This window comes from Nomascus leucogenys, chromosome 19, assembly GCF_006542625.1.
Source record: "Nomascus leucogenys isolate Asia chromosome 19, Asia_NLE_v1, whole genome shotgun sequence".
Lineage (NCBI taxonomy): Eukaryota > Metazoa > Chordata > Mammalia > Primates > Hylobatidae > Nomascus > Nomascus leucogenys.
The window spans coordinates 53,284,265-53,311,404 of record NC_044399.1 but is presented as its reverse complement, the minus strand read 5'-3'; the positions used below and the strand labels follow the sequence as shown (position 1 = coordinate 53,311,404).

At 41.8% G+C, this 27,140-nt stretch overlaps 1 protein-coding gene across 2 annotated transcripts in view; it reads left to right on the top strand.

The window, feature by feature from the left end:
• RASGRP3 (RAS guanyl releasing protein 3) overlaps nt 1–27,140 on the top strand; it is an 88,033-nt gene that overhangs the window by 47,961 nt on the left and 12,932 nt on the right. For both annotated transcript variants that reach the window (XM_012501574.2, XM_030800109.1), the window contains 7 exons: nt 351–524; nt 900–1,016; nt 3,586–3,861; nt 11,090–11,167; nt 16,130–16,246; nt 20,491–20,606; nt 26,194–26,341. In XM_012501574.2, coding sequence (XP_012357028.1) covers nt 351–524; nt 900–1,016; nt 3,586–3,861; nt 11,090–11,167; nt 16,130–16,246; nt 20,491–20,606; nt 26,194–26,341 — 1,026 coding nt within the window. The remainder of the gene's footprint in view (nt 1–350; nt 525–899; nt 1,017–3,585; nt 3,862–11,089; nt 11,168–16,129; nt 16,247–20,490; nt 20,607–26,193; nt 26,342–27,140) is intronic.

Sequence of the window (27,140 nt, the reverse complement as noted above, 5' to 3'; positions counted from 1 at the left end):
GTTCCCAGGAACTAGCATTTTATCAAGTGCCACAGGTGGATCTTATCACCTAGTAAATTTTGAACTCATTGGAATACAACTTTGAATCTTGCCTCTTTCTCCTCCCACCAAAGCTGTGATGTGTAATAGTGGGTGTCTGTGCGTGGGGTGAGTAGTCGGGTTTGAAAAGCAGCAAAATAACATTTTAAAGACACATGTATATTCAAACTTTCAGGATGCCATTGTAAATGTGAAATACAAGAAATTGTGTTGTTATGAAACAATATCTCACCTTTTCTCTGCAATATTCTAATTTTTGATTTTACAAGGGCTCCATTATAATTCAGAATCTCTGAATCTTCCTTTCCTAGTTCACTGATTACCAAAGCTATGTCATCCATGGCTGCCTGGAGAATAATCCAACCTTGGAAAGATCGATTGCTTTATTTAATGGAATCTCTAAGTGGGTCCAGTTGATGGTTCTTAGCAAACCAACCCCCCAGCAAAGGGCAGAAGTCATCACAAAGTTTATCAATGTTGCAAAGGTATGTCTGGTAATCAGACAGGGTTCTTGAGTTCTAGATGTTCATTCACTCTGTTGAGAAAAGTCATTGAGGAAATGTGGTGGTCACAGTATAAGGGCATCGGACAACTAAACTACTCGCTGATGTCTAATGAACAAATCGTATTTTTGCCATGCAAGAAGATTGCTTTCAAAAAGCAATGCTTAGAAGCATTTAATGTAGCTATTTTTCTGTGAAATAATATATTTCTCTGATTCTATCTGTGCTTCATTTTAAATTGATGTAATTTTTTCCTTAGCTTCTTGTTATTAAAATTGTGCACAAATTTACTTGTAATTCAGAAAGTTTAGAATAATTGAAAAATCCTTAAAAAGCATTGATGCATTTTTATTGCAGAAGCTCCTTCAGCTCAAAAATTTTAACACCCTGATGGCAGTGGTGGGAGGCCTCAGTCATAGTTCCATTTCACGTCTCAAAGAGACCCATTCTCATCTTTCTTCAGAAGTTACAAAGGTACAGTAGATTTGATCCTAATCAAAAGTAAAAAAAATGCATTTGTAAATTGTTGGGGTTTAGTATACGCCTAACAAATGTCACTCAGAGTGGGAAAGTTTTTCTCTTAAACCAGTGGTAGGTTATACATGGGGACAAAGTAGAAAGGTAATAACCACATCAGCTGAGTCCACCTGGAAAAACAGGTTGGAGGTGGTGGTGAGTGTCCCAGGAAGAATGCTTTGACATACCATTAACATACTGTAGTAGTGGCCGGGCGGGGCGGCTCACGCCTGTGATCCCAGCACTTTGGGAGGCTGGCAGATCACAAGGTCAGGAGATCTATTCCATCCTGGCTAACACGGTGAAACCTCATCTCTACTAAAAATACAAAAAAATTAGCCAGGTGTGGCGGCACGCACCTGTAGTCCCAGCTACTGTGGAGGCTGAGGCAGGAGAATGACGTGAACCCGGGAGGCGGAGCTTGCAGTGAGCCGAGATCGCGCCCCTGCACTCCAGCCTGGGCAGCAGAGCGAGACTCCGTCTCAAAACAAAACGAAACAAAACAAAAAACCCCCTACGTACTGTAATGGTAAATATTCAACGGGTATCTATTTGGTCCTACTATGTGATAGGCACTGTGATACACAAGGTAAATAGGACAGAAATAGTTCCTACCCTACTTCCTGAAATAAAGTCATTGAATGACTATTCATAACACTGTGTTGGGCACATCAGAAGATAGAAAGGGGAAGACATAGGCCTTGTATAGAAATCCTCAGATTTACAACTGAATTGTCATGAAAAAATAAATACATATATTAAAAACAGTGATCATTTTCCAAACTGAGCTTTTCTGCCATATTTATTTTCACGACACGATAGTTGTTTTTCTTCTTGAGCAAAAAGGAGCATTTCATCCTTATGAAAAGATTTTCACGTAAAAGTGCACTTTGCTACTTCAATAAGGACACTTTTAGTTGTGAGTTTAAAAGAAAAAGAAAAAAACTTCTACAGCAATTAAACAATAAGCAAATGTATTGTCCATCAGGCGTGGTGGCTCACACCTGTCATCTCAGCACTTTGGGAGGTGGAGGTGGGAGGATTGCTTGAGGCCAGGAGTTCGACACCAGCCTAGGTAACATAGCTAGATCCTGTCTCTACAAAAAAAAAAAAAATTAGCCAGGTGTGGCAGTGTGTGCCTATAGTCCCAGCTATTTGGGAGGCTGAGGTGGAATGATCACTTGAGCCCAGGAGTCTGAGGCTGCAGTGAGCCAGGATCATTCCACTGCACTCCACCCTGGGGGGCATACCTGGAAGTCCAGAGACAGAGCAGGCACGGTCTGATTAGACCTTTGACTCAGGTGCTCTGCCTGCCTCTGAGTATCAGAGAGTTTTGTTTTTTTGTTTGTTTCATCAAACTGGTTTCTCTCCTAATTGGGCTGTCTGTAGCAACCGAAAAATTATGTTCCCTTGTTCATGAAAGTTGAAGATAGGGAAGACTTCTCACTTCAACTCTTCACTCATAGAATTAAAGACCTTTTGAGCCAACTCAGGTCTTAGGTCCATCCCTGGACCAATAACAGTTGCCAGAGTAATACAATGTACTGATTGGCTTAACCCTGACTTCCTGAACCAATCACAAACTAGAGGGATGCAATTACTCTGATGATAAATCAGAACCCATTCTTGGTTCTGGAAATGGAAACAGCTCTGTCTGAGTCACAAGGGCTGCTTTGGGAGAGAGTAGACTAATTGAAATTGGGGTCTGCTAGAAAGGTCTGGTTGCTGTGAAGCAACCAACGATAACTTGTCCATATAAACAAGAGGAAGCAAGCCACAGAAGTACCGTTGTTTGACCTCAAACTCTGTACTCATTCCAAGTATAATGGAACTTATTAGGTAATAAGTGTTTCATTTTCTTTTAGCTTTGTACCAAATCTCAAGTAAAAAGCAAAAACAAATTTTAAATGTTGTGAAGAATAAGAATCTGATAGAAGCTTATAGAGGCTTGGAGAACTACCAGTGTATCTTTTAAAATTATGTATTGGAACTTCTCTTACTTACAGAGAAAGAAACTGAGGCCCAGAAACGTGAAGTGACTTGCTCAAGGTCACCCTTCTGGTTAGGCAGAATATAGAACCACAGCTATCTCACACCGCATTGCAACTTTCTCTACCCCATACTGTCCCAGATTAACCTCAAGTAATATCTGGAATGCAACTTTCTTGGAACAACTAAACAATTTTAATATTCGACATGCTTGAATTTGTGGACAGTAATATTTTCATAAATTTCCAAACACTTAAGTATACATGATGCCATTTAATATCCCAACATCCCTAGTAGGTAGGCAGATGTGTAGGCTATTTCCGTTTTATAGCAAAATGGAATAGGCTGCTCAATGCATAGCCAGGCCTAGTACATTTCTCTAACTTTCTTTTTCCTGATTCATATTTCCCTGCAGCAACATTGGTGCAAGTAATACCTTTCTCAGTAGCTGAGGAATTTCCTAACCACACGTTGCAGGGCCTGGGGGTGTGCAGAAGGGAAAGTTGTTTGAAAATTCTGCTTTTCCATCTGTTCCCAGAACTGGAATGAAATGACAGAGTTGGTCTCCTCCAACGGCAATTACTGCAATTACCGCAAGGCCTTTGCCGACTGCGATGGCTTCAAAATCCCCATCCTTGGAGTACACTTGAAAGACTTGATAGCAGTCCATGTCATTTTCCCAGACTGGACGGAGGAGAACAAAGTGAACATTGTGAAAATGCACCAGCTCTCCGTTACCCTGAGTGAACTAGTCTCCCTGCAGAATGCCTCTCACCACTTAGAACCCAACATGGATTTGATCAACCTGCTCACGGTGAGTTCCAAGGAGCCAAGTTTGGGCTCAATAACTTCTCTGCACCTTTCTTTCCAGGAGACATAGGAAGATGTGTGCCAGCAATTCATTCTGGGGGAAAATTGGTTTCAGAGTCAATAGATGAGAGGAAATCTCATAGAACAAGGGAAAAGGAGCCCTGATTAATATTTTCCATAACCAGCAAATCTTGGGGCAAAGAAATCTACCTTTGTTCAGCGGGGCCCAGTCTCTGCCATATGACTCCACTTCTGGAGTTCTTAGAGAGGCTCCTCCAGACTCTGCCTCAGCCCTCACTCTCCTTCACCACATTCATCCAACTCATCACATCCTTCTGTATGTCCTCCAGTCATCTGCTCCTCTTTATCCTCAATGCACTGCTTTGGCTGAAGCCTGGAGTAATGCAAGGACCTTGTCTGTGATCCCCCTGTTCCCATTATGAACCTCCCAAACCTCCAGGATGTAGTTTACAGTCTGGCATTCGAGGTTCTTGAAGACTCAGTCTCTGACCATCAGCCCAGCCTTCTTTGCCATCACCCTCTCCCACCTTTTACCAGCCTTTGAGAAATATTGAACTTCTTGTACTTTCCACCCCATGAAATGCTGTCTTCTGCTTCCTGGCCTTTGGACTTGCTTAGAGAATCCCATCCCAACCCATCCAGGTGGCAAGTTCAATTTCAAAAGCCTGTCTTTCTGGAGCATTCTCTCTCCCTCTCCAAAGCAGTCATGCATCTGTCCTATGTCACCCTGGCACTTTATATTTTCCTTAACTATAGGAGGTATCACTCTTTATTCGATTTTTTTTTCTGTTTACTTGCCTTACATATCATATCGCTAGCACCTCTCATAGTTCCTGGCATATTTAGGAACTCAATAAATGAACTGCATGCTGTATTTAGGAATGATGTGGCTTAGACAAAAGAAGTTCACCTACCACTCATACTTTTTTGGCATTTGTGGCACACATGTTTAGCTGGTCTCCGCATCCTAGAACTTTTAGACACAACAGGTGTATAGAAGAGAACATTTCCCACTGGCTGCTTCTTTGTGGGAAGAAGAGGCATAACAAAATTCACTCACCCTTCCTTAAACAAAAGTAGAGGTGCAACTTCCCTGTTTGGGTTTATAACACTGTAGCATCTGAAACTCAGCTGCAATACTGAATTAACTGTTTTCCTTGTATGGCTGTGGAAAATGAAACCAATAACTCCTCTTAATTTCTGGGAGCCTAAATCCCCTAGGTCTGCTGCGTTGGAATAGGAGTGTGGTTTCTCGCCCTTCTCACAAACTGTTCCTAGACCATGTAATTGTTTACCAAAGAATAAACCCCTAAGTGTAGGCAATAATGCAGCTATACCCTTCAAATAAAGCAGAAGTGGCCAACACACAGAAACACAGATCTCTTAAAGTTGAGTTTTTGTGACAAATAGTAAATATATAGACTTTCTTTACTGGGGGCAGGGAACACAACTCACAATAATCCAAGCACCTTCATTTATTAATGATTTGCCATGTAAATCTGTTTCCATGAATAAGTGACCAGAGTTGCAGCCCCAGTCAGACTGCAGACCTACAGCCACAGGTGATGTCTGCAGACCAGTCTCCATGTGGAGCCTAGGCTTCCAGTGTCTGTGTCCAAGCTGTCCACGATGTCAAGCATAATTTCAGAGAGCAGGTGCCTACCCTTGGGCAATTTCTCATAGAGATAAAAGATAATAATGGGGTAGGGAAATTAATTTGAGCTATAAACAAAACAAGCAACGTTATGACAAAGAGATATTTAGAGAAATAGTGAAGGATTTTCAATAAAATTTCAGGAGTACTGGCCAGGCGTGGTGGCTCAAGCCTGTAATTCCAGCATTTTGGGAGGCCGAGGCTGGCGGATCACAAGGTCAGGAGATCGAGACCATCCTGGCTAACACAGTGAAACCCCGTCTCTATTAAAAATACAAAAAAATTAGCTTGGCGTGGTGGCGGGCGCCTGTAGTCCCAGCTATTTGGGAGGCTGAGGCAGGAGAATGGCATGAATCTGGGAGGCGGAGCTTGCAGTGAGCCGAGATGGCGCCACTGCACTCCAGCCTGGGCGACAGAGCGAGACTCCATCTCAAAAAAAAAAAAAAAAAAAAAAATTTCAGGAGTAAAAATGAAAAAAATTTGAACTCTAGAAATAAAGGCTAAGAAAAAATTCCTTTTTGCTGGGGAGGAATCTTTCTCTCTCTCTCTCTCATATTGAAGGAAAACTTAGAAGCCATCAAGCGCCGTATTTAGTAACCGCCGTGTTGGGTAGCATAGTGTAGTGGCAAAATCCTAGATGTGAGACCTTGCTTTCAGCCTTCCCTCTGCAGTTGCTTGGTCATGTCTCCTTGCTAACAGCCTTGACTTTGGCTTTTTTTAAATAAGGGTTTTATGCTCATTTGTGAGGTCTTTTCCAGCTTTAAACTTCTAGGATTCTAGATGTAAGAACCGGTGGAGCCTTGAGAATAAGGAACCAAGAGTCAACTTGATTCTGTAGTACCAGCCCAATAGCTCATCACAATAGCACAATCCTGTGTATGAGTCACCAAACTTCCAGCCAAGATCTTCTCTCTCCCCACAGCCAAGAAGAAAGTTCAGTGCATAGGAGTATACATTCATTTTTCCTGACTCCTGAGGATTCATCTCCTCAACATGAGGACCGAGGAGGTTTCTATCTTGTGGTCACTAGAGCCCAGTGGCCATTTTAGGAAGCACACACATATCTGGATTAGAACCATATGACTGACCACAGCTGCCCCAATGCATGCGAAGGCGTCCACATGCCAGCATTGGAAGGAGTGCTTCATTTTGCCCCAGGACTCCTAAATTTTCACCTGAAGTGATTGTTTTCATCTGAACATGGTTCCAGCTGAGGTTGCCTATATATGATGGACAGCCCTGGAGGACAGAAAAAGAGAACCCTTATGTTCATCAACAGTTATGAAATGCCTACTCTGTGTGGTAGGCTGTATGGCAGTGCTTTAACTTTCTGTAATAGTTGATTACAATTTTCACAGCACTTTTCACATACATTTCCTCAGTAAATTCTCACACACACCCTGCAATGCAGCCTGGGCAGGGCTGTGAGTGTAACATCACCCCTGCCCTTTCCTTTTTTTTTTTTTTTTTTTTTTTTTAACAGAAGAAGAAACTGAGATTTACAAAGGACAGGGAGCAAACTTCTGCATCCCAGCCTGGGCCGGGTTCCCCTCAAATGGACATTTGCTCTCTCATGTGGGCACATTGCTGACATCTAATTTATTTCACATCTGTAAAAATTAATTAATACTGCTCTCTCCCCCTCCTCACAATGTGCAGTAAAGGAAGTAATTACAGGACAAAATCTATGAGGGTGGGGGCTATGTTTGTCATTTTTATCATTGTATCCTTGGCCCCTTGAATACGGCACCAGTCATGTTGAGGGAAGGAGGACCACGCCACCAAACTGTTGGGATTTGTATTGTTCCTCCTTTCAGGGAATATCTGGAGAGGACATTTCCCTTACATCTCAATTCACGTAACCAGGAGTTTCAAAAGCTGATGCTTCTGTTGCGTGGGGTATGAAATAGTTTGAATCTTTTCATGGTATTTTTAGCCCTATCAGTTACTTTTACCATTTTGAGTACATGCAAATAACTGGAAAGCCCCTGTATTTTTAATTTTAGTCTCATTTTTAAAAAAGAAGAAGAAGAATAAGAAGAGTTTCAAAAATGGTGAGTAGAGGCAGTCTGATGTCCAGGTGTGTTTTATTTTATGATAAACAGTCCAGCCAATGTAGATCCTAATGAAGACTGAATCTGCAACCAACTTTGCTGAAAGGATAGGTTGGTAAATGCAACAACTTGAAACAGTGGATCGGAACATTTGTCAGAAAGAAAACAGCCAGGCTCAAAATATGTTTGACAAAAGCAAATGTTCTTGAAATTCCATGGACGAGCAGCCCACGTTATAAAAAAGGTGTGTAGAAAGTGGAACAGATCACCCTTTGGGCAGGTCCGTAAAGCCCAGAGGAGATCTGAGAGAGAAAGTAGAATCATGGCTGGGAAAGAAGAGATGCTAGGAGTAACCCCGAGGGCAGCTTTACATTCATGGATAAGCACAGTGGCATTTGACTCGTGCATGACTGGAAGCCAAACCCTGCATTTGTGACCTTCTAAACAAACCCTAGTCAGACACCCATTAGCTCATTTAATCTTCACCATCGTTCTTGGGAGCAGCTATTATTTATGGTTCCCATTTCACAGATCAGGAGACTGAGACTCAGGAAGGTTAACTGCATGCCCAGGCTCACACTATTAATAAGCAGAGAGCGAGTATTTGGAGACTACCAAAACATTTCCATCGCTGAGCCAGTTATCCATTTGACACATGGAAATACCCAAGGATGTTCTGTTTCTCTTGAAAGAGCATCTCCCCGCCTTAGTGTGTGGCTTATTTGGATTCTTGGTTGGCTGTGGTAGTGCTGCTGTCATCTCATCTCCAGCAGATGCTGGTGCTCCTCCAAGTCTGGACTAACTCCTGATAACAGGGAATTCAGAAGGAAGGAGTCACTTGGTTTTCTCTCTTTATTTATGTAACCTTCACAGTGCGAGGCTGCAAGCTGGGACTAGAGGTACAGAGGTGCAAAAGACAGATGTGCTGCCCACTTTCATGAGGCTTAGAGCCTGGCGCAGTTGTCTGTTGTGGGAATTACAAAATAGTAGGCAACTGCCCACGGCTGATGTATTTTATTTGGCCCACATGGAATCCTAAAATTTTGTCGTTGTCAGTTCCCAGTGTTTAAAAATTGGGATAGTTTATCTAAAACTCCAGATTTCTGGCTTCTCTTAACAAATCAGAAGACTTGGCAACTCAGGGTCCAAAGTTAGGCTGACAGCAATTTGTCATCGCTGAGTAGCGATGTTCATCACAAACCACATCTCTCCCTGTGACTTCCCTAAAAGAGAGTGGTGTCAGGTCCCATTTATCATCACACATTTTTTTTTATTGTGGCGCTAAGAGGAAAGATCCCTAAATAAATTACATCTGCAAAGACTCTGTTTTCCAAATAAGACATTATGGTATCAATGTTTCTATCAAAATGTACCTTTTACACATCCTACTTGGCTCTTTTATATAATGGTATGGCTCCCAAAGGCATTTGTTTGTGACATGTGGGTGTTTCCTTTCCTGTAAAAAGGCACAGCCTGCGAGGTAGGAGTGATTGCTGTTCAGGGAGAGGTGAATACGATGTCTCTTCTTTGTAAGCAGGATTGTCATGATCTTGAAATGATACTGGGGAGATTTTACAGTTAAGTCAGTTTTATTTTGTTTAGAAAAAAAACTTTGTGACAAAGTGCAGGTAAAAGAAATGTGACCTGATTATAAAGTCCTTAATTTAAATGTTATATTCAAGCAGCTGCTAGAACAGTGACTAGAACAGTCCCTGGCACATAGTAGATTACTAATAAATATTTGTTGAATGAATGATTTGAAAGTGAAATTTTATGACACCAACTTCTTTTTTAAAGGAAGTAGAACAGGAAAAGGAATCTTTGAAAACATCTTCGCCTCTGAGTTTTCTCTGGCTTCCTCCTTCTTTCTTCTCCCCCACACTCCACCCTCATACACATGTTAGATAAAATATGTTAAAGAAAACTTTTCATTCCTACATGGTCAAAGAAGGGAGCCAGCACTGCTTATGTTCATGGCCAGGGAAGTGATGTGATTCATTGAGTGTACTAGCTTTAAAGGACTAGGTGAGAATGGTTCAGGCTTATTTTAAGCCTCATGACTTCTGTTTTAGGTGAGTGGAAACATGCATTGTAAGGCTTTACGGAGTTTATCCATGTTCTCCAACCTGGATCTGTGGTGTTGTCCTTGCCTACAATGATCCTCCTCTCTCTTTTGTCCAAATTAAGTCCCAGTCCTCCTGGTTAAGTCCCAATTCACAAGAACCTCCATGAATCCGTCCTGATCATTTCTGTCTCCAGGGCCCCTATGCATAATAATAATACAACTAATAACAAATGCGATAATAACAGTAACATTAACACTACAAAATAACACTTCTTGAGATTTTATTGTGTACCAGGTCCTGTGTGAAATACTTTACATGCATTATTTCATTTGGTCCTGACACAAATCCAACTCAGTAGGGACTTTTACGATCATTTCCATTTTCCAGATGCAGAAACTGAGTGTCAGAGAGGAAATTGCTTGCTAAAGGTTACAGAGCTAGCCAGTGGCAGGCTGCATGCTTGAACCCAGCCCTGCCTGACTAACAGCCTCTGCCCTCGCGTATTTACTATGCTGCCTCCCTGATTTCTGACCGGTTCCTGGAGCACTTAAAGTGGAGAAACTACTTCACACTCAGCATGTGCTGCCTTTTATTGCTACAAACACAGCTTTTTAGGTTCAGGCCCTGTTTATTCAAATAAATTATCAGGGCCTTGAGGGCAAGAAATGATTTTATATCAGCTTGCCTCACTAGGACTTAGCACAATGCTCTCAAATAATAGGAGCCTAGTTAACTGCTCCTTTATTTCCACAGTTCTTTAATGAAACTTCAAAGGCAGCATTTATTACATTTACAAGTCTTATTGTTTGCATCTGTCCGCACTTCCAGCCTGGGAACATCAGGTATTCCTCATCTGTGACTCAGCACTGAGCACCTGGGAGCTGCTCAGTAAATACTGCTGAGGAATTGAGTTGATGGTTCTCGTCAATACTGATGATTAACCAGGATTAACGTTGTCTCTTTTTTTTTTTTTTTTTTTGAGACGGAGTCTCGCTCTGTCGCCCAGGCTGGAGTGCAGTGGCGCAATCTCGGCTCACTGCAAGCTCCGCCTCCCGGGTTCACGCCATTCTCCTGCCTCAGCCTCTCCGAGTAGCTGGGACTACAGGCGCCCGCCACCACGCCCGGCTAATTTTTTTTTGTATTTTTAGTAGAGACGGGGTTTCACCGTGGTCTCGATCGTCTGACCTCGTGATCCGCCCGCCTCGGCCTCCCAAAGTGCTGGGATTACAAGCGTGAGCCACCGCGTCCGGCCAATGTTTTCTCTTTTAAATTTCGTTTTCCGTCTCTGCGTGCCGTCTTTTTATTGTTCTGCATTTACTCAAATTACTGTATTAGACAGTGAACTTAAACATTCAACTTGAAAAAAAATTCGGCAATGTAAATAAATAAATAAATAAATGTAATCCGATATATTTATCCCTTCTAATTTTGTTGTAGCTTTCCCTGGACCTCTATCACACTGAAGATGATATTTACAAACTCTCACTGGTGCTGGAGCCTAGAAATTCTAAATCGGTAGGTATTATTTTCTCTCTAAGGACCAGTACCAATCACTGTTTTTTGTCATTTACAGTAATTGGCTATTACAATGTTGCTTTATGTTCTAAAATGGAAGAATTTTAAAAATTGACATTATTCTTTTTTTTTTTTTTTTGAGGCCGAGTCTTGCACTGTTGCCCGGGCTGGAGTGCAATGGTGCGATCTCGGCTCACTGAAACCTCTGCCTCCTGGGTTCATGCGATTCTCCTGCTTCAGCCTCCCAGGTAGCTAGGATTATAGGTGCACACTGCCACACCCAGCAATTTTTTTTTTTTTTGTATTTTTAGTAGAGACGGGGATTTCACTATGTTGGCCCAGGCTGGTCTGGAACTACTGACTTCATGATACGCGCGCCATGGCCTCCCAAAGTGCTAGGATTACAGGCGTGAGCCACTGCACCCGGCCATTATTCCCATTTTATCAATGGGACAGCTTAGCCCTGACAGTTTGATAATTATGTCTTCATACCAGAGGCTAATAAAGAGGAAGAACGTCATTCTTATTACTCTGTTTTATAATTGATCTTCTATTTGTTGTGTTCCTGCTAAGAACTCAATACACCTAGGACCAAAAAGAAAGGAAAGGAATAATAACTGATCTTAATGTTAAAGATCATTTAAACTGTTTCAGGCTTTAAAAAAGCTCCATTCAACATTAAATTAGATTTAAAATTTTAAATATCTTGATCATAATTTACAAATTTCTCTACTAACCATTGATTCAACTCAGAATTTGGATGTCACATTGGATGGTGTCTCACTTAATAGGTGGCAAACTTTAGTAAATAAACATTATATAATGAGATTGAAGAAATTGCATTATTGAATATACACCACTCATTGGTTTTAGTGGATGGACTATATTTTAGATATGCTTCGCACTAATACAAAATGCCTGGATGAGTTTAAAATTTATAATGAGGTTGAGGCTTGCATGTTGAAGGTAAAATGCCTATGCTTGCTTCTTATAATCACATCTTGAGATCATTTCTCTTATAAAGATCTCATCCTTACCAACTGAACTCTATAACATATTAGCAGTGACTATGCCCCCTAAGTTTATTAATACCTACTGTGATTCTGAACCGTCAGACCAAAAGAGACAGAATGGCAGTGAAAGCCGTTCTCTGGCCTTGGCAGGGCATGCACTTGAGCCTGAGTCAGTTGACCTGGTAACATCTGTTCTTAAAATAGTGCATATGCTTCCATGAGTGTGTTCTCCTTCCTGCCAGTCCCCAGAGGCTCGTCTCCTGGAAATACTGCAGAACAGAGCCACGTGGGATGATATGGCACATGCAATGGTAGGAGTGAGGACCCAGACTCTTTAAAGCTAGCAAGACTAAGAAAGCTAGCAAGACTAAGAAAGCTAGCAAGAAAGCCAAAGCTATTGAAAACCAAAAAGGAATTTGTAAGCCCCTACCTAATTCTGTAGTTTTGTCATGATGAACCTGGCCATGGTGTGTTAAGCCCTATTGTATGTGTGCATACAGAATTTCCACCTCTTGACAACAATTGGGCACCAGAATTACTTCCAGTTGTTGAATGCCTGGCAGAGCATCATACACAGGTTATCTTACTAACTCCGTTAAGAAAACTAGGTCTGGGCCAGGTGCAGTGGCTCACACCTGTAATCCCAGCACTTTGGGAGGCCGAGGCAGGCAGATCACTTGAGGTCAGGAGTTTGAGACCAGCCTGGCCAACATGGTGAACCTTGTCTCTACTAAAAATACAAAAATTAGCCGGGCATGCTGGCATGTGCCTGTAGTTCCAGCTACTTAGGAGGCTGAGGTGGGAGGATCGCTCGAATCCAGGAGGCAAAGGTTGCAGTGAGCTGAGATCACGCCACTGCACTCCAGGCTGGGCAACAGAGCAAGACTCCATCTCAAAAAAAAAAAAATTAAAAAAAGAAAAAAAACTCACGCTTGTAATCCCAGCACTTTGGGAGGCCGAGTCGGGTGGATCATGAGGTCAGGAGATCGAGACCACGGTGAAACCCCATCTCTACTAAAAATACAAAAAATTAGCCAGGCGTGGTGGCGGGCACCTGTAGTCCCAGCTACTCGGAGAGGCTGAGGCAGGAGAATGGCGTGAACCTGGGAGGCGGAGCTTGCAGTGAGCCGAGATCGCGCCACTGCACTCCAGCCTGGGCGACAGAGCGAGACTCCATCTCAAAAACAAAACAAAACAAAAAAAAAAACGACAGAAAGAGAAAAGAAAGAAAACTAGGTCTGGTGAGAGTAGGTATCTCACTCGGATCAAACAGCTGCTAAGTTGGAGAGCTGGGACTCAGTGTCAGGCCTGTCTTCCATCCCAGTGCTGTTTCTACCATCCTTCATCTCAGGAACAACATAGGAATGGCCATGTTAGCACACTTGCCTGCCTTGTGTGTCTTTATTTTACTTTAGTTTATTTTCAGGATCCTTTTTTTCCAATTTTAGGAGATATTTCCATCAAACATAGAAAAGTCTTTTTATTTGTTGTAAGAGTAAAAGCTTTCGAAAGTCCCTTGTAAAGTGCTAAAATCCTACGAATCTAACACGACATTTCCCAGTCTCTTTCTGTCTCTTCTTTAAGTGGAGTGTCAGCCTATTTGACATGTCCTGTTGAGATGGGAGAGTTCCCTGGTTCCCTTCACTGAGACTTGCGACAGGGGTGTGGCCACTTTCAAGCCCTTTGCGGGAGGGGGAACATACAGACAAGTGGGTGCCGGCGTGGGGGCCGGGGAGAGTGCTTTTGGGCTCTGGCCCCAAGACAGCATCTAGGGGTGTGTTACAGTTAATGCTCTTTTAGCGGCTGCTGTCCATGGATGGCTAAGTCTTAACCAGCTCAGTGGAGAGTCAGGGTGACAGGCTTTTACACCCTACCTTCTTGGTACCTGGGTCCTTGTCTGGCATCTAAGAAGAATCAGGTCACATGGACTTGAAGGATGGTGAATGCAGAGGTTTTATTGAATGATAGAGGTGGCTCTTAGCAGGATGGGGAGCTGGAAAGGGGATGGAGTGGGAAGATAATTGTATTAGGGTTCTCTTAGAGGGACAGAACTAATAGGATATACATATATATCTCAAAACTCCTGTGCTGACCAGTAGTGGGATGGTGCCTGTGAATAACCACTGCACTCCAGCCTGGGCAACATAGTGAGACCCTGTCTCTAAAATACATACACACACACACACACACAATATATATATCTATAAATGTAATTTTTTTTTTTTTTTTGAAACGGAGTCTTGCTCTGTCTCCCAGGCTGGAGTGCAGTGGCATAATCTCAGCTCACTGCAACCTCCACCTCCCTGGCTCAAGCAATTCTCCTGCCTCAGCCTCCCAAGTAGCTTGGACTACAGGCATGTGCCACCACATCTGGCTAATTTTTTTGTATTTTTAGTAGAGAGGGAGTTTCACCATGTTGGCCAGGCTGGTCTCGAACTCCTGGCCTCAGGTGATCCACCTGCCTCGGCCTCCCAAAGTGCTGGGATTACAGGTGTGAGCCACTGTGCCCAGCCTCTATAAATGTAAATAAAAAAAGAAAAGATAGAAAAAAATAGATTTGCATGTGTGCACCAGCAAAAATGTTGACACTTTATGAAGGTTTCAGGGAGAGGATATAAAGTGAACACCAGTCTTGGCTGGTCTCCTGAAAGGATTGTGTTCTGTGCTTATATTGTCCAAGCATGTTATGCATTATGCTACCATCTTCCCCACAATTTTATATGCAAATGTCTTGTAAGAATGCAGAAAAATCTGTGGAGAAAGAAAGTTCACCAAAGAGGGCCAGAGAGACCTAATGATTGGCAGAACAGTCAGAAGTGCTTAAGCGTATTGAGCAAGGTGCAGATGTAAGGACATAAACTTGGCCACCCACTGGTACCCATTTGCTGCATGCACCATAACTGATCACTAAGTATTAGAGAACTCGATAACTGCTGTTTTTACATCCTGTATTACACAAAAATCCATGATGGATTGTTATATAAAAGTTTTAGTGATATTTGGAGAACTTGGATAGGATTTTTGGATGGACTGGGAGCACATTGCTTTTTTCCCATTTAAAATAATAAAATTTAGGCTGGATGTGGTGACTCACACCTGTAATCCCAGCACTTTGGGAGGCCAAGGCAGGTGGATCACTTGAGGTCAGGAGTTCGAGACCAGTCTGGCCAACATGGTGGAACCCCGTCTCTACTAAAAATACAAAAATTACCTGGGCTTGATGGTGGGTGCCTGTAATACCAGCTACTTGGGAGGCTGAGGCAGGAGAATCTCTTGAACTTGGGAGGCAGAGGTTTCAGTGAGCCGAGATCATGCCACTGCACTCCAGCCTGGGTGACAGAGAGAGACTCTGTCTCAAAAAAAAAAAAAAATTAAATAAAAAATAAAAATAAAATAATAGAATTTAAGTTGCTGTTAAACAAAAGGCAGTATCTAAACATGTATTTAGTTACAGTTAGATTCCATTAACATAAGAATGCTTGTTTTATAAGCATTTAATAGCTTACAAAATGTAAATTTCTACTGGTATTATGAATATACAAAACTTATTCATTCTTCTCAGTGTCCCTGGTTCTAGTTGCTCAAGGCCCCAGTTCATGTTGAAAAATATGGCCAGGTGTGGTAGCTCATGCCTATAATCCCAGCACTTTGGGAGGCCCAGGCCGGAGAATTGCTTGAGCCCAGGAGTTAGAGACCAGCCTGTGCAACATGGTGAAACCCCATTTGTACTAAAAATACAAAAATTAGCCAGGCGTGGTGGCACACACCTGTAGTCCTAGATACTTGGGAGGCTGAGGTGGAAGGATGGCTTGAGCCCAGGAGGCAGAAGTTGCAGTGAGCCGAAATTACACCACTGCACGCCAGCCTGGGTGACAGAGCCAGATCCTGTCTCAAAATAATAATAATAATAAAGTTGAAAAATATGTTTTTTGTTTTTTTTTTTTATCAGCAGCCTACCTCCCCTACGACGCCCAACAAGCCTGTGGTGCCCCTGGAGTGGGCATTAGGGGTGATGCCAAAGCCAGACCCCACGGTCATCAACAAGCACATAAGGAAATTAGTGGAGGTAAGTGGTTGAGGGAGAATAAAGAGAGGGCACTAGAAGACCCTTTCTCTTTCCAGAATATTCTGCAATTGTCCAGGAATCTGATGGAACCCATGAAAACAACCCTCTGGCAGGTAGGAACGATTTAGCAGGCACTTAGTGCTACCTGGCATTGGGCCCTGGGGAGAGTCGATCAGAAAGGCCCTCTTCCCTTTGTTGTCTCTCTTGCCCAGATACTCTCAGCTACTTCCAGCTCCTCTCTTTCCCAGGCATTTGCCACATCTGTCATTGTCAACAGCTCAAGGGATTGGGGATTAGAATCACTCATGAAACACCCACATAGGTCCCACTAAGATGCCCAATAAATTGATTACCCAAGGGCAGGAAAGAAATCCTGTAAGTTGGATAGTTTCTCCTTTTGTATAGTTTTGGAATTTTATGACACAGCAGCCCGATGTTATTGAGATTAGAAAAATCACCTAATGTAGGACAAGGCTCTGTCAGAGTTTTCCGTGTAGAAAAAAGAGTAGGGCCGGGCGCGGTGGCTTACGCCTGTAATCCCAGCACTTTGGGAGGCCGAGGTGGGCAGATCACTAGGTCAGGAGATCGAGACCACGGTGAAACCCCGTCTCTACTAAAAATACAAAAAATTAGCCGGGCGCGATGGCGGGCGCCTTTAGTCTCAGCTACACAGGAGGCTGAGGCAGGAGAATGGCGTGAACTCGGGAAGCAGAGCTTGCAGTGAGCTGAGATCGCGCCACTGCACTCCAGCCTGGGTGACAGAGTGAGACTTCGTCTCAAAAAAAAAGAAAAAAAGAAAAAAAAGTAGAAGTGCCGATGGGGGGAACACGGAAACATTTCGGGTACAGGAAACTGCGATCCTGAATTAAATGTCTACTTCAATGGATTGGTAGGTACATCTGCTGGTGCAACAGAATTGAGTCTTTGGGATAGAATGTGCTTTTTGCTGGGAGAAGATATTTAAAGAAAAAGAAAGAATGTCTTATATCTTGAATAATTCAGGGAACTAGGAGGTGCTGAAAGAAAAATTTTGTGGAGCGTGTGAGGCAGGCAGGAAAAGGGTGGTGCCAAGAGGAATATTAGTGAGGGAAGGACTGAGAAGGAGGTAAGGTCCAGTGGAGCCCGTGGTAGTAACAGACCCAGCTTGGAGCTGGGGAAGGTGAGAAAAGGATCTACGGGTCCCCAGGGAATGCAAGGACTGAGTTGCCCCTCAGGAATGTCTGAAGCCAGGAAATGGAAGGCAGAGCTGTTCCCTCTTCCAGTCTCATTCTACATACTGACTTCCTCAGTCCACATGGGGAATTTCTCTCTCTCTCTCTGTGTGTGTGTGTGTGTGTGTGTGTGTGTGTGTATGTGTGTCTGGGGAATTTCTCTCTCTCTCTTTCTGTCTCATTCTGTCTTCCTTACCTTCTCTCGCTTCCCTTTTCTCCAAATTCCTTACCATTGGTTCAATCAAACAAAAGACCAGGATTTTATGATGAATTTTACTCCGCAAAAAATCTACTACTCGTGGTATAAATAGGGATGTTAAACTATAAATAGTAGGCATTCCAAAATAGTTAAATTTAAGCTATTTTTATTATGGTTAAGTAATGATACTGGAATTTAAAAAAAAAGGTAATGTTTTCTGATTTTGCACAATTCTGTTACCTATGAAAAAGCTTGAGATGGGCTCATTTTAGTCACATTTTTAATTAATTCATTCATTTATACCTTACCTACTTCCCAAAATACTTGCAACACAGGGCAATATCGATAGACAGAATAGACAGAAACTACTGGGAATAATTAAAACTGGAGATTAATTAAAACTGGAATCAAAATCAAATATAAATTTGTATACATGTGTTTGCAGAAAGAACTTACAAATTTTTTTGAAAACCTAATTTTGCAGAGGGCAATGGGAAACTTTTTTTATTCTTCTCTGATTATAAAGGAAGATAGAATCATCAAAAATATTAAAGCATTACATAAATTATAGAAAATAAAAAGCTTTACTTGCAGGTCTTGGTAATTCTATTCTCAAGGATAACCACTGATAGTTTGTAGATTATCTTATATGACTTTATTCTCTATCTCTACGTATATATAAACACACATATACTACATATATATACATGTGTATCTTATACAACTTTGTTCAATTATTTCTTTAGAACAGATTCCTAGAAGTGGAATTGCTGTGTCAGAGAGTAGGCACTTAAAATTCCTGATTGTTCTCCAGAAATATTGTGACTATTTACGTCACTAACTTGATACAAGAGTACCTGTTGTCTCATACCCTAGAAGATGATCGATTACAGTATTTTAAGATTTTATTTAATCTGAGAGGTTAAAAAAACTTCATTAATGTTTCTGTAATGATTAGCTGAGCTGAATAACTTTCCATGGATGTATTGACCATTTGTATTTTTATTTGGTGATTGCCTGTTTGACTTTTGTGTCTTTGCTCTCATGTATGCTGCAAATAACTTGATCTGTTTGACATTTATCTTAAAATTTGTTAATTGAGCTTTTTTGATTCAATTTTTTTGCATTTTATTAAATAAAATATTTTTATGGCTTTGGACATTGATGTCATGACAAGAAAGGCCTTTTTCACACAAAGATTATGAAACATGAAAAATATTTTCATCTATTTATCTTTGGTACTTTTATAGCTTTGGATTTTTTTACATTAAACTATATAATTCACTAGTGCAGTGGCTCATGCCTATAATCCCAGCACTTTGGGAGGCTGATGCAGCAGGATAGCTTGACCCTAGGAGTTTGAGGCTGCAGTGAGCTATGATCATGCCACTGCACTGTAGCCTGGATGACAGAGTGAGATCCTGTCTCTAAAAAGATAAATAAATAAATAATATATAATACATCTAGAATTTAGTTTGGAGGTAATTTATTTTGTAAGATTATTAGTCATTTAACTCAACAGCAGTTATTGGATAATCCATAATTTCTCTGTGGATTTTAAAAGACACTTTTTGATAAATTCCTATATAAACATGGGTTTGTTTCTGGACTCCACTCTCTGTGATAATTTGTATCATGTTGTTTTGATTAATGTAGCTGTGTAGAATATTTGATTTCTGAAAGGGCATGTTCCCCCTCATTACTCTTCATTTAAAATAATTTTTAGCCTGTTTTCAACATACTCACTTTGATTTGAACTTTATAATCAATTTGTTCATTTAAAACAAACCCCTACTGGGATTTTGATTGGAACTGCATTAAATGTACACTTTAATTTTTGAGATAACACCTTACAACTTTATTTTCTATTGTCATGGTATTGGAATTTGTAAATTCACTAAGCCAATTTCTACTCAACCCTGAGATTTCAGTTTAAACCTTGCTTTTCCCAGGAAACCTTTCTTAATCTACCTCCTCTTTTCCCCCGACCCATAGCACTCTGTTTTTATTTATTTATTTATTGAGACAGAGTTTTGCTATTGTTGCCCAGGCTGGAGTGCAATGGTGCCATCTCGGTTCACTGCAACCTCCTCCCCCCAGGTTCAAGCAATTCTCGTGCCTCAGTCCCCTGAGTAGCTGGGATTGCAGGCGTATGCCACCATGCCCGGCTAATTTTTTATTTTATTTCATTTTTAGTAGAGATGGGGTTTCATCATGTTGGTCAGGGTGGTCTTGAATTCCTGACCTCAGGTGATCCACCTGCTTCGGCCTCCTGAAGTGCTGGGATTGCAGGCGTGAGCCACCGCGCCCAGCCGAAGTTTTATTTTTAATTTTATTTTAAATTTATTTTTTAGAGATGATGCCTTACTCTGTTGCCCAGGCTAGAGTGCAGTGGTGTGATCTTGGCTCGTTGTAACCTCAAACTCCTGGGCTGAGCAAGCCTCCTGCCTCAGCCTCACAAGTGGCTGGGACTATAGGCATGCACCACCATGCCCAGCTAATTTAAAAAATTTTTTTTGTAGCAATGAGGTTTCTCTGTGTTGCTCAGGCTGGTCTCAAACTCTTGGGCTCAAGTGATCTTCCCACCTCTGCCTCCAACTCCCAAAGTGCTGGGATTACAGGTGTGAGCCACCACATCCAACCATTACTCTGTTTTTATCCTCAGCAGACCATTTGTCTTGTTATAATATAAACGCTTCTTGACTTAGTTATCTTTCACGAGATTCTAAGCTCCTTGATAGAAAGGATCATATGCTAGTTATCATTGCTTTCGCAATAACAAGTTCAGAGCCTGCCTCATGGTCGTTCAATAAATACTTATCTTTCCTTTGCAGTCTGTATTTAGAAACTATGATCACGACCATGATGGGTACATTTCCCAAGAGGACTTTGAAAGTATAGCTGCCAATTTTCCCTTCTTGGATTCCTTCTGTGTTCTGGACAAAGATCAGTAAGTTTTAATTTTGTTTTATTTTAATGCAACTATCCTAAAGCAGAAAATTATTATCAGAGGAGAGAAGGGAAACTTGTAATTTACATCTTGACAGCTTCAACCGTAGTGCTTTGATGAGCGAGGTTTGTCACTGATTATTTTCTTGGTGTGTATGAACATGACCTGAATGGAATCACAGGGAAGACCATGTTGTCAGTGTTGAACACAAGTGCACATTTGTAAATGATCCAAACGCTCCATTCGCTATATTGCTTCTATTGCTTAGCTCTCAACCTCAAAAAATCTCCACCAAAAAAGAGTAGAGGAGAAATATAGTTAGATCTAACCTGGGACAGTCCTCAAAATTAGTGGACCTGAAAGCAATCTTAAAACTCATGAAGATTTTTAAAAAATTTTGGCCATGCATGGTGGCTCATGCCTATAATCCCAGCACTTTGGGAGGCTGAGGCAGGCAGATCACTTGAGGCCAGGAGTTAAAGACCGGCCTGGCCAACATGGCGAAACTCTGTCTCTACTAAAAATACAAAAACTCACTGGGCGTGGTGGCACAGGCCTGTAATCCCAGCTACTTGGGTGGCTGAGGCGGGAGAATTGCTTGAGCCTGGGAGGCAGAGATTGCAGTGAGCTGAGATAGCACCACTGCACCCCAGCCTGGGTGACTGAGTGAGATGCTGTCTCAAAAAAAAAAAAAAAAAACTTATTTATAGTCTTCATTAAAGCAGACGATAGCTGCAGACAGCCAAGAAGCATTCATGCTTTTTTTCTTTGATTGATCAAAGGTTGTCTTGACAAAGAAAAAATATATTGCTTTTTAGCGTCAAATTATTCCTAAAAATTAAATCACTTTAGACACTAAAACCCAACTCATTAAAAGAAAATAATGATTTGAAAAAAAAAATTGCTGAGAAATCCTGGCATTAATAATTTGATTAATTGTTAATTGTACGAGATTAGTTTCTAATTTAAAAATCACCTGTAAGGAAATGCTGGATTTTGTTTTGGTAAAATGGGCAAATTAAATTACATTAAAATCCTCTAATATTTTTGCTGGTATGAGAATTCTTAAAAAACGAAATCTGGGGCCGGGTGCGATACCTCACACCTGTAATGCCAGCACTTTAGGAGGCTGACATAGGAGGATTATTTGAAGACACGAGTTTGAGACCAGCCTGGGCAACATAGTGGGACCTTGTCTCTAACCATTTTTTTAAATTGAATTTAAAAAATAAAATCTGTAATTCAACATACCAGGAAAAGCCTTGACACATTAACATAACTTAAAATCTTAAATTCATCTTCATTATATACCCAGAACAAAGAATACTTTTAAAATAAATTCAATTAGAAACATTAACTTCCTTTACAAAGTAAAATTTAAATTGCCTGCTAACTACCCACTTCTTTGCTTAGTTCATTACTATTAGTGACATGTAAATACGACATTGACTTAAAATAACTTCCCAGTCTTCATTTCTTTTATCTGTTGGTTCTAGAGACAGAATTGAGATTGTCCTAGCAAATATCTGTGTCTATTTCTATCTCTATATCATCCTTATCTCTACTTATTGATATCTATAGAACTGTTTTCTACGAATGAAGGTTTGGACTATTCATATCTTGCTTACATGAGACTAAAGGTTTGAGTGGTTAATACTGGAAAGTCTCAAAAAGATGTTTTCTCTAAGTACTGTTTTCCAAACGATGTTCCACAGAAGTAGCTATTAATTAGTACTTTTGAAAAAGGAACTAACTAATGAGAAACACAGGGTTAAATCTCATTAAATAGGTGTCTTTACTGTGTGACTTCCCAAAGCTTTTAATAGGCTAAAGTGTGTTACGTTGTAAGTCCCTAGGAGGGGAGATGAGCTAATGCACTGTTACACAAATGTATGTAGCAAATGATGTAACAAATTTGTGAGACAATGCATTAATAAATTTATCATATATATAATAAAGATTATTTATGGCATCTTCATTATGAAACCTGTGCCCATTCCTTTGAGTGGGCAAAGGACACGAATAGACACTTCTGTAAAGAAGACATACATGTGGACAATAAGCATATGAAAAAAAGCTCAATTATCACTGATAATTAGAGAAATGCAAATCAAAACTACAATGAGATATCACCTCACACCAGTCAGAATGGCTATTATTATTATTATTACTTTTTTTTGAGACAGAGTCTCGTTCTTTTGCCCAAGCTAGAGTGCAGTGGCACGATCTCGGCTCATTGCAACCTCTGCCTCCTGGGTTCAAGTGATTCTCATGCCTCGGCCTCCTGAGGTGCTGGTTATAGGCATGCACCACCAGGCCAGGCAATTTTTTTTTTTTTTTTTCAGTAGAGACAAGATTTCATCATGTTGGCCAGGCTGTTCTTGAACTCCTGAACTCAGGTGATCCACCTGCGTTGGCCTCCCAAAGTTCTGGGATTCCAGGTGTGAGCCACTGTGCCCAGCCAAGAATGGCTATTATTAGAAAGTCAAAAAATTGGCTGGGCGCAGTGGCCCATGCCTGTAATCCCAGAACTTTGGGAGGCTGAGGTGGGTGGATCACGAGGTCAGGGGATCAAGACCATCCTGGCTAACATGATGAAACCCCGTCTCTACTATAAATGCAAAAAATTAGCCAGGCATGGTGGCGGGCCCCTGTAGTCCCACCTACTCAGGAGGCTGAGGCAGGAGAATGGAGTGAACCTGGGAGGCAGAGCTTGCAGTGAGCCAAGATCTCACCACTGCACTCCAGCCTGGGTGACAGAGTGAGACTCCATCTCAAAAAAAAAAAAGAAAGTCAAAAAATAACAGATGCTAGCGAAGTTGCAGAGGAAAGGGAACACTTATACACTGGTGGTGGGAGTGTAATTCATTCAACCATTGTGGAAAGCAGTATGGTGATTCCTCAAGCAGCTAAAAACAGAACTATACTTCAACCCAGCAATCCCATTATTGGGTATATATCCAGAGGAATATAACTCATTCTACAGTAAAGACACAGGCATATGAATGTTCATTGTGGCACTATTCAAATATCAAAGTCATGTAATCAACCTAAATGCCCATCAATAACAGATTGGATAAAGAAAATGTGGTACATATACACCATGGACTATTATGCAGCCATAAAAAAGAATGAGATTGCCAGGCACGGTGGCTCATGCCTGTAACCGCAGCACTTTGGGAGGCTGAGGTGGGTGGATCACCTGAGGTCGGGAGTTCGAGACCAGTCTGACCAACATGGAGAAACCCCATCTCTACTGAAAATACAAAAATTAGCCAGGCGTGGTGGCACATGCCAGAGGCTGAGGCGGGAGAATCACTTGAACCCAGGAGGCAGAGGTTGTGGTGAGCCAAGATCGTGCCGTTGCACTCCAGCCTGAACAAGAGCAAATCTCTGTCTCAGAAGGAAAAAAAAAAGAGAATGAGATCATGTCTTTTGCAGGAACACGGATGGAAGTGGAGGCTATTATCCCTAGCAAACTAGCGCAGGAACAGAAAATCAAATATCACACGTTGTCACTTCTAAGTGAGAGCTAAATGATGAGAACTCAAGAACACAAAGAAGGGAATAATAGACACTGATGCCTCCTTGATGGTGGACGGTTGGAGGAGCAGAAAAAATAACTGTTGTGTGCTAGGCTGTGCCAAATTTCCCCGCAAGCTTGAGAATTTAGAATCCTTTTTTTTTTTTTACCTCCTATGCAAAATAACTTTAATAATAATACTTATAATGTACAAAAATCAAAGTTATTTTGCATAGGAGGTAAGAAAGGGATCTTAAATTCTCAAGCCTGGGGAAAATTGTGGTACAGCAAACAGCAATAGGGAAGCCTGGGCAGGGAGTACGGGGAAGAAAGAGATGAAGTTGGACTTAGATCCGTTGATTGAGACAGAGCGTGGATCATCAGGAAGAGAGGCCTAGCAAGTTGTTGAAGATGTGGTGCAAAAATTCAGGACAACAGTCAGGGCTGGAGATGGAGATTAAGTCTTCAGCCCCACTGTAAGCTGGAATCTCCATCTTGTGAGCAAACTCTGGTGGGAACGCTTAGAGGGAGGTGAGCTCAGGGCCTGAGAAATGAGCCTTCAGGGACTCCCCTCCTACGTGCAGGCATTGAAAGGAATCAGAGGGCCGTGCAGGCGAGCTGGAGAAAGGGGAGCTGGAGAGGAAGGAGGAGAAGCGGGGAGGCATGCAATTCCAGGGTGCCTAAGGGGAGAGCGCCAAAAGAAGGAAACGTCTCCATGTTACTTCCTGCCAATGAGAAAAGGCCACTGAGGATGTTCCTGGTGACAGATTTGTAGGGTTAGAAACTCAAGTGGCATAAAGAGTACCTGGAGGAAATGATAAAAGAGCCTAATGATTTCTCTTTTTGAAAACTTCGGGAGTAAAAGAAGGAAGAGAGAAAAGACACCTGTTGGAGATGGCGGCAGGACTGAGGAAGGGGATTTTTCAGGTGGGAAAGTTCTGAGCGTATTTGTGAATGGAGGAAGAAACAGGGGAAGAGACTGAGCATAACCTGGAAGAAGAGTCCCAGTGAGGCTGGAGAGTGCTGGATGGCGCAACTCTTCCTCTGAGAGAGGAGCCCCAAGAGAGGACAGAGGAGGTAGAAAAGAATTCTGAACTGGAAAGGAAAGGTGTGATCGCCAGCACATGCTAATGGGCAAAGAAGCAATACAGAGCTCACGTGGATCCAATTATTGTTATTATTATTATTTTTTGAGACAGTGTCGCTCTGTTGCCCAGGCTGGAGTGCAGTGGTGCAATCTCGGCTCACTGCAGTCTCTGCCTCCGTGCCTCAGCCTCCTGAGTAGCTTGGATTACAGGCACATGCCACCACGCCCAGCTGATTTTTGTGTTTTTAGTAGAGACGGGGGTCTCACCATGTTGGTCAGGCTGGTCTTGAACTCCTGACCTCAAGTGATCTGCCCACCTTGGCCTCCCAAAGTGCTAGGATTATAGGCATGAGCCACCGCACCTGGCCGATTTGATCATTTTTGATAAACAAGAAGTCAGGGTATGTGATGAGTAGGGGTAGGAAGGTGGGAAGGACCAGAGGTTTGTTCTGTGTGGAGCAGATCTGGAAGAATTGCTCCCAGCCAGTGCAGTGAATGGGCTGTGAGACATTAAGATGTGAGTGAAAATATCACCCAGGGGCCTGGACAGCGTCAAGCTGAATGAATTTGAGAATGGTCAGCCCAGTTATTACAGTTTTCTGCCTTTCTCCATCATCCTAATTCTTGCAACAACCTTACAGCTAGGCAAGGACTAGAAAGATGTCCTTCAGGAACCTGCTTTTTCATAATAAAGACTTTCTGTGCTGCAGTGCACAGGCCACATGTGCTACATGAATATGCTCCTGCACACACACATGCAGGGTGCACACATACACAATTTTCTGCTTACTGAAAAAGGCTTTGAACACCTGAAGATGCCTTCTGAGGTTCGCTCCTTCTCTGAGATGTAATAGAGAAGTGAATATTCCTCATCTGCTTTTGACCACAAAGGTCTGGGAGGTGGGTGATTAAAGTGTGGCAGCTACTTAGCAACTTGTTATTTAAAGATTCCCTCCCTTCTTTGATTCTTTTAACAGGGATGGCCTAATTAGTAAAGATGAAATGATGGCTTACTTCCTGAGAGCTAAATCCCAACTACACTGTAAAATGGGACCAGGATTTATCCATAATTTTCAGGAGATGACCTATCTCAAGCCAACCTTCTGCGAACACTGTGCGGGATTTGTAAGTCTGTTTTCCGTTGTTTTCTTAGGTGTGTAGTTATTTGTGTAGCATTCTGAAAAGGTAGGAAAATGATACACTAAATAAAGTTCACTGTCTGCTTTGAATCAGAAGTAAAACGTGATGGCTCCCTGAAATTAAAGATTAAACACCAAAGGAAAGGTTTCATTATTTTCTAGGAATGCAGGGCTAGCAAAAACAGGGAAGGCTGGTGAGGGCTGTTAACTCAAGAGAGTGGTTTTGTTTATTAATCCCTGCCAGGGAAAAGTGTCAGCCCAATGAGCCCTGGCATTCATCATTAATATTCATAAGTGGTTGTAATTAAGAGGTGCATTTATCTTAGCGAGTTCCTTCCAGTTTTCATTTCATGTGGTATTAGTGACCAGAAATCCATCAAGGCATGGTTCAATAATTCACAACTCAAAAAGGAAGAAAAAATCTTTTTGGAGAGAAGCTGGCTATAATAATAAATAACATTTACTCAATGCTTGGCGGGTAACAAAGTACTTCCATAGACATTACGGTAACTAATCCTCATAGCAAGCCCTTGAAGTGGGTATTTTACTTTCACCATCTTGCTTATGAAGATAGAGGTTCAAAGAGGATAACCCAGGTTCCTGAGGATTGCACAGCTAATCATTACCAGAGCGTGGACTCCGACACAGGTGTACTGACTGTCAGCCCTGTGCTTCACCTACACCACTGCAACAAATGAAGACTGCATGCTTCCTTCCCCCACCTTTGATAATTCTTTGGGAATCAAGGTCAGTTTTTGATCCTGGCCTTAATAGAAACTCTTGGG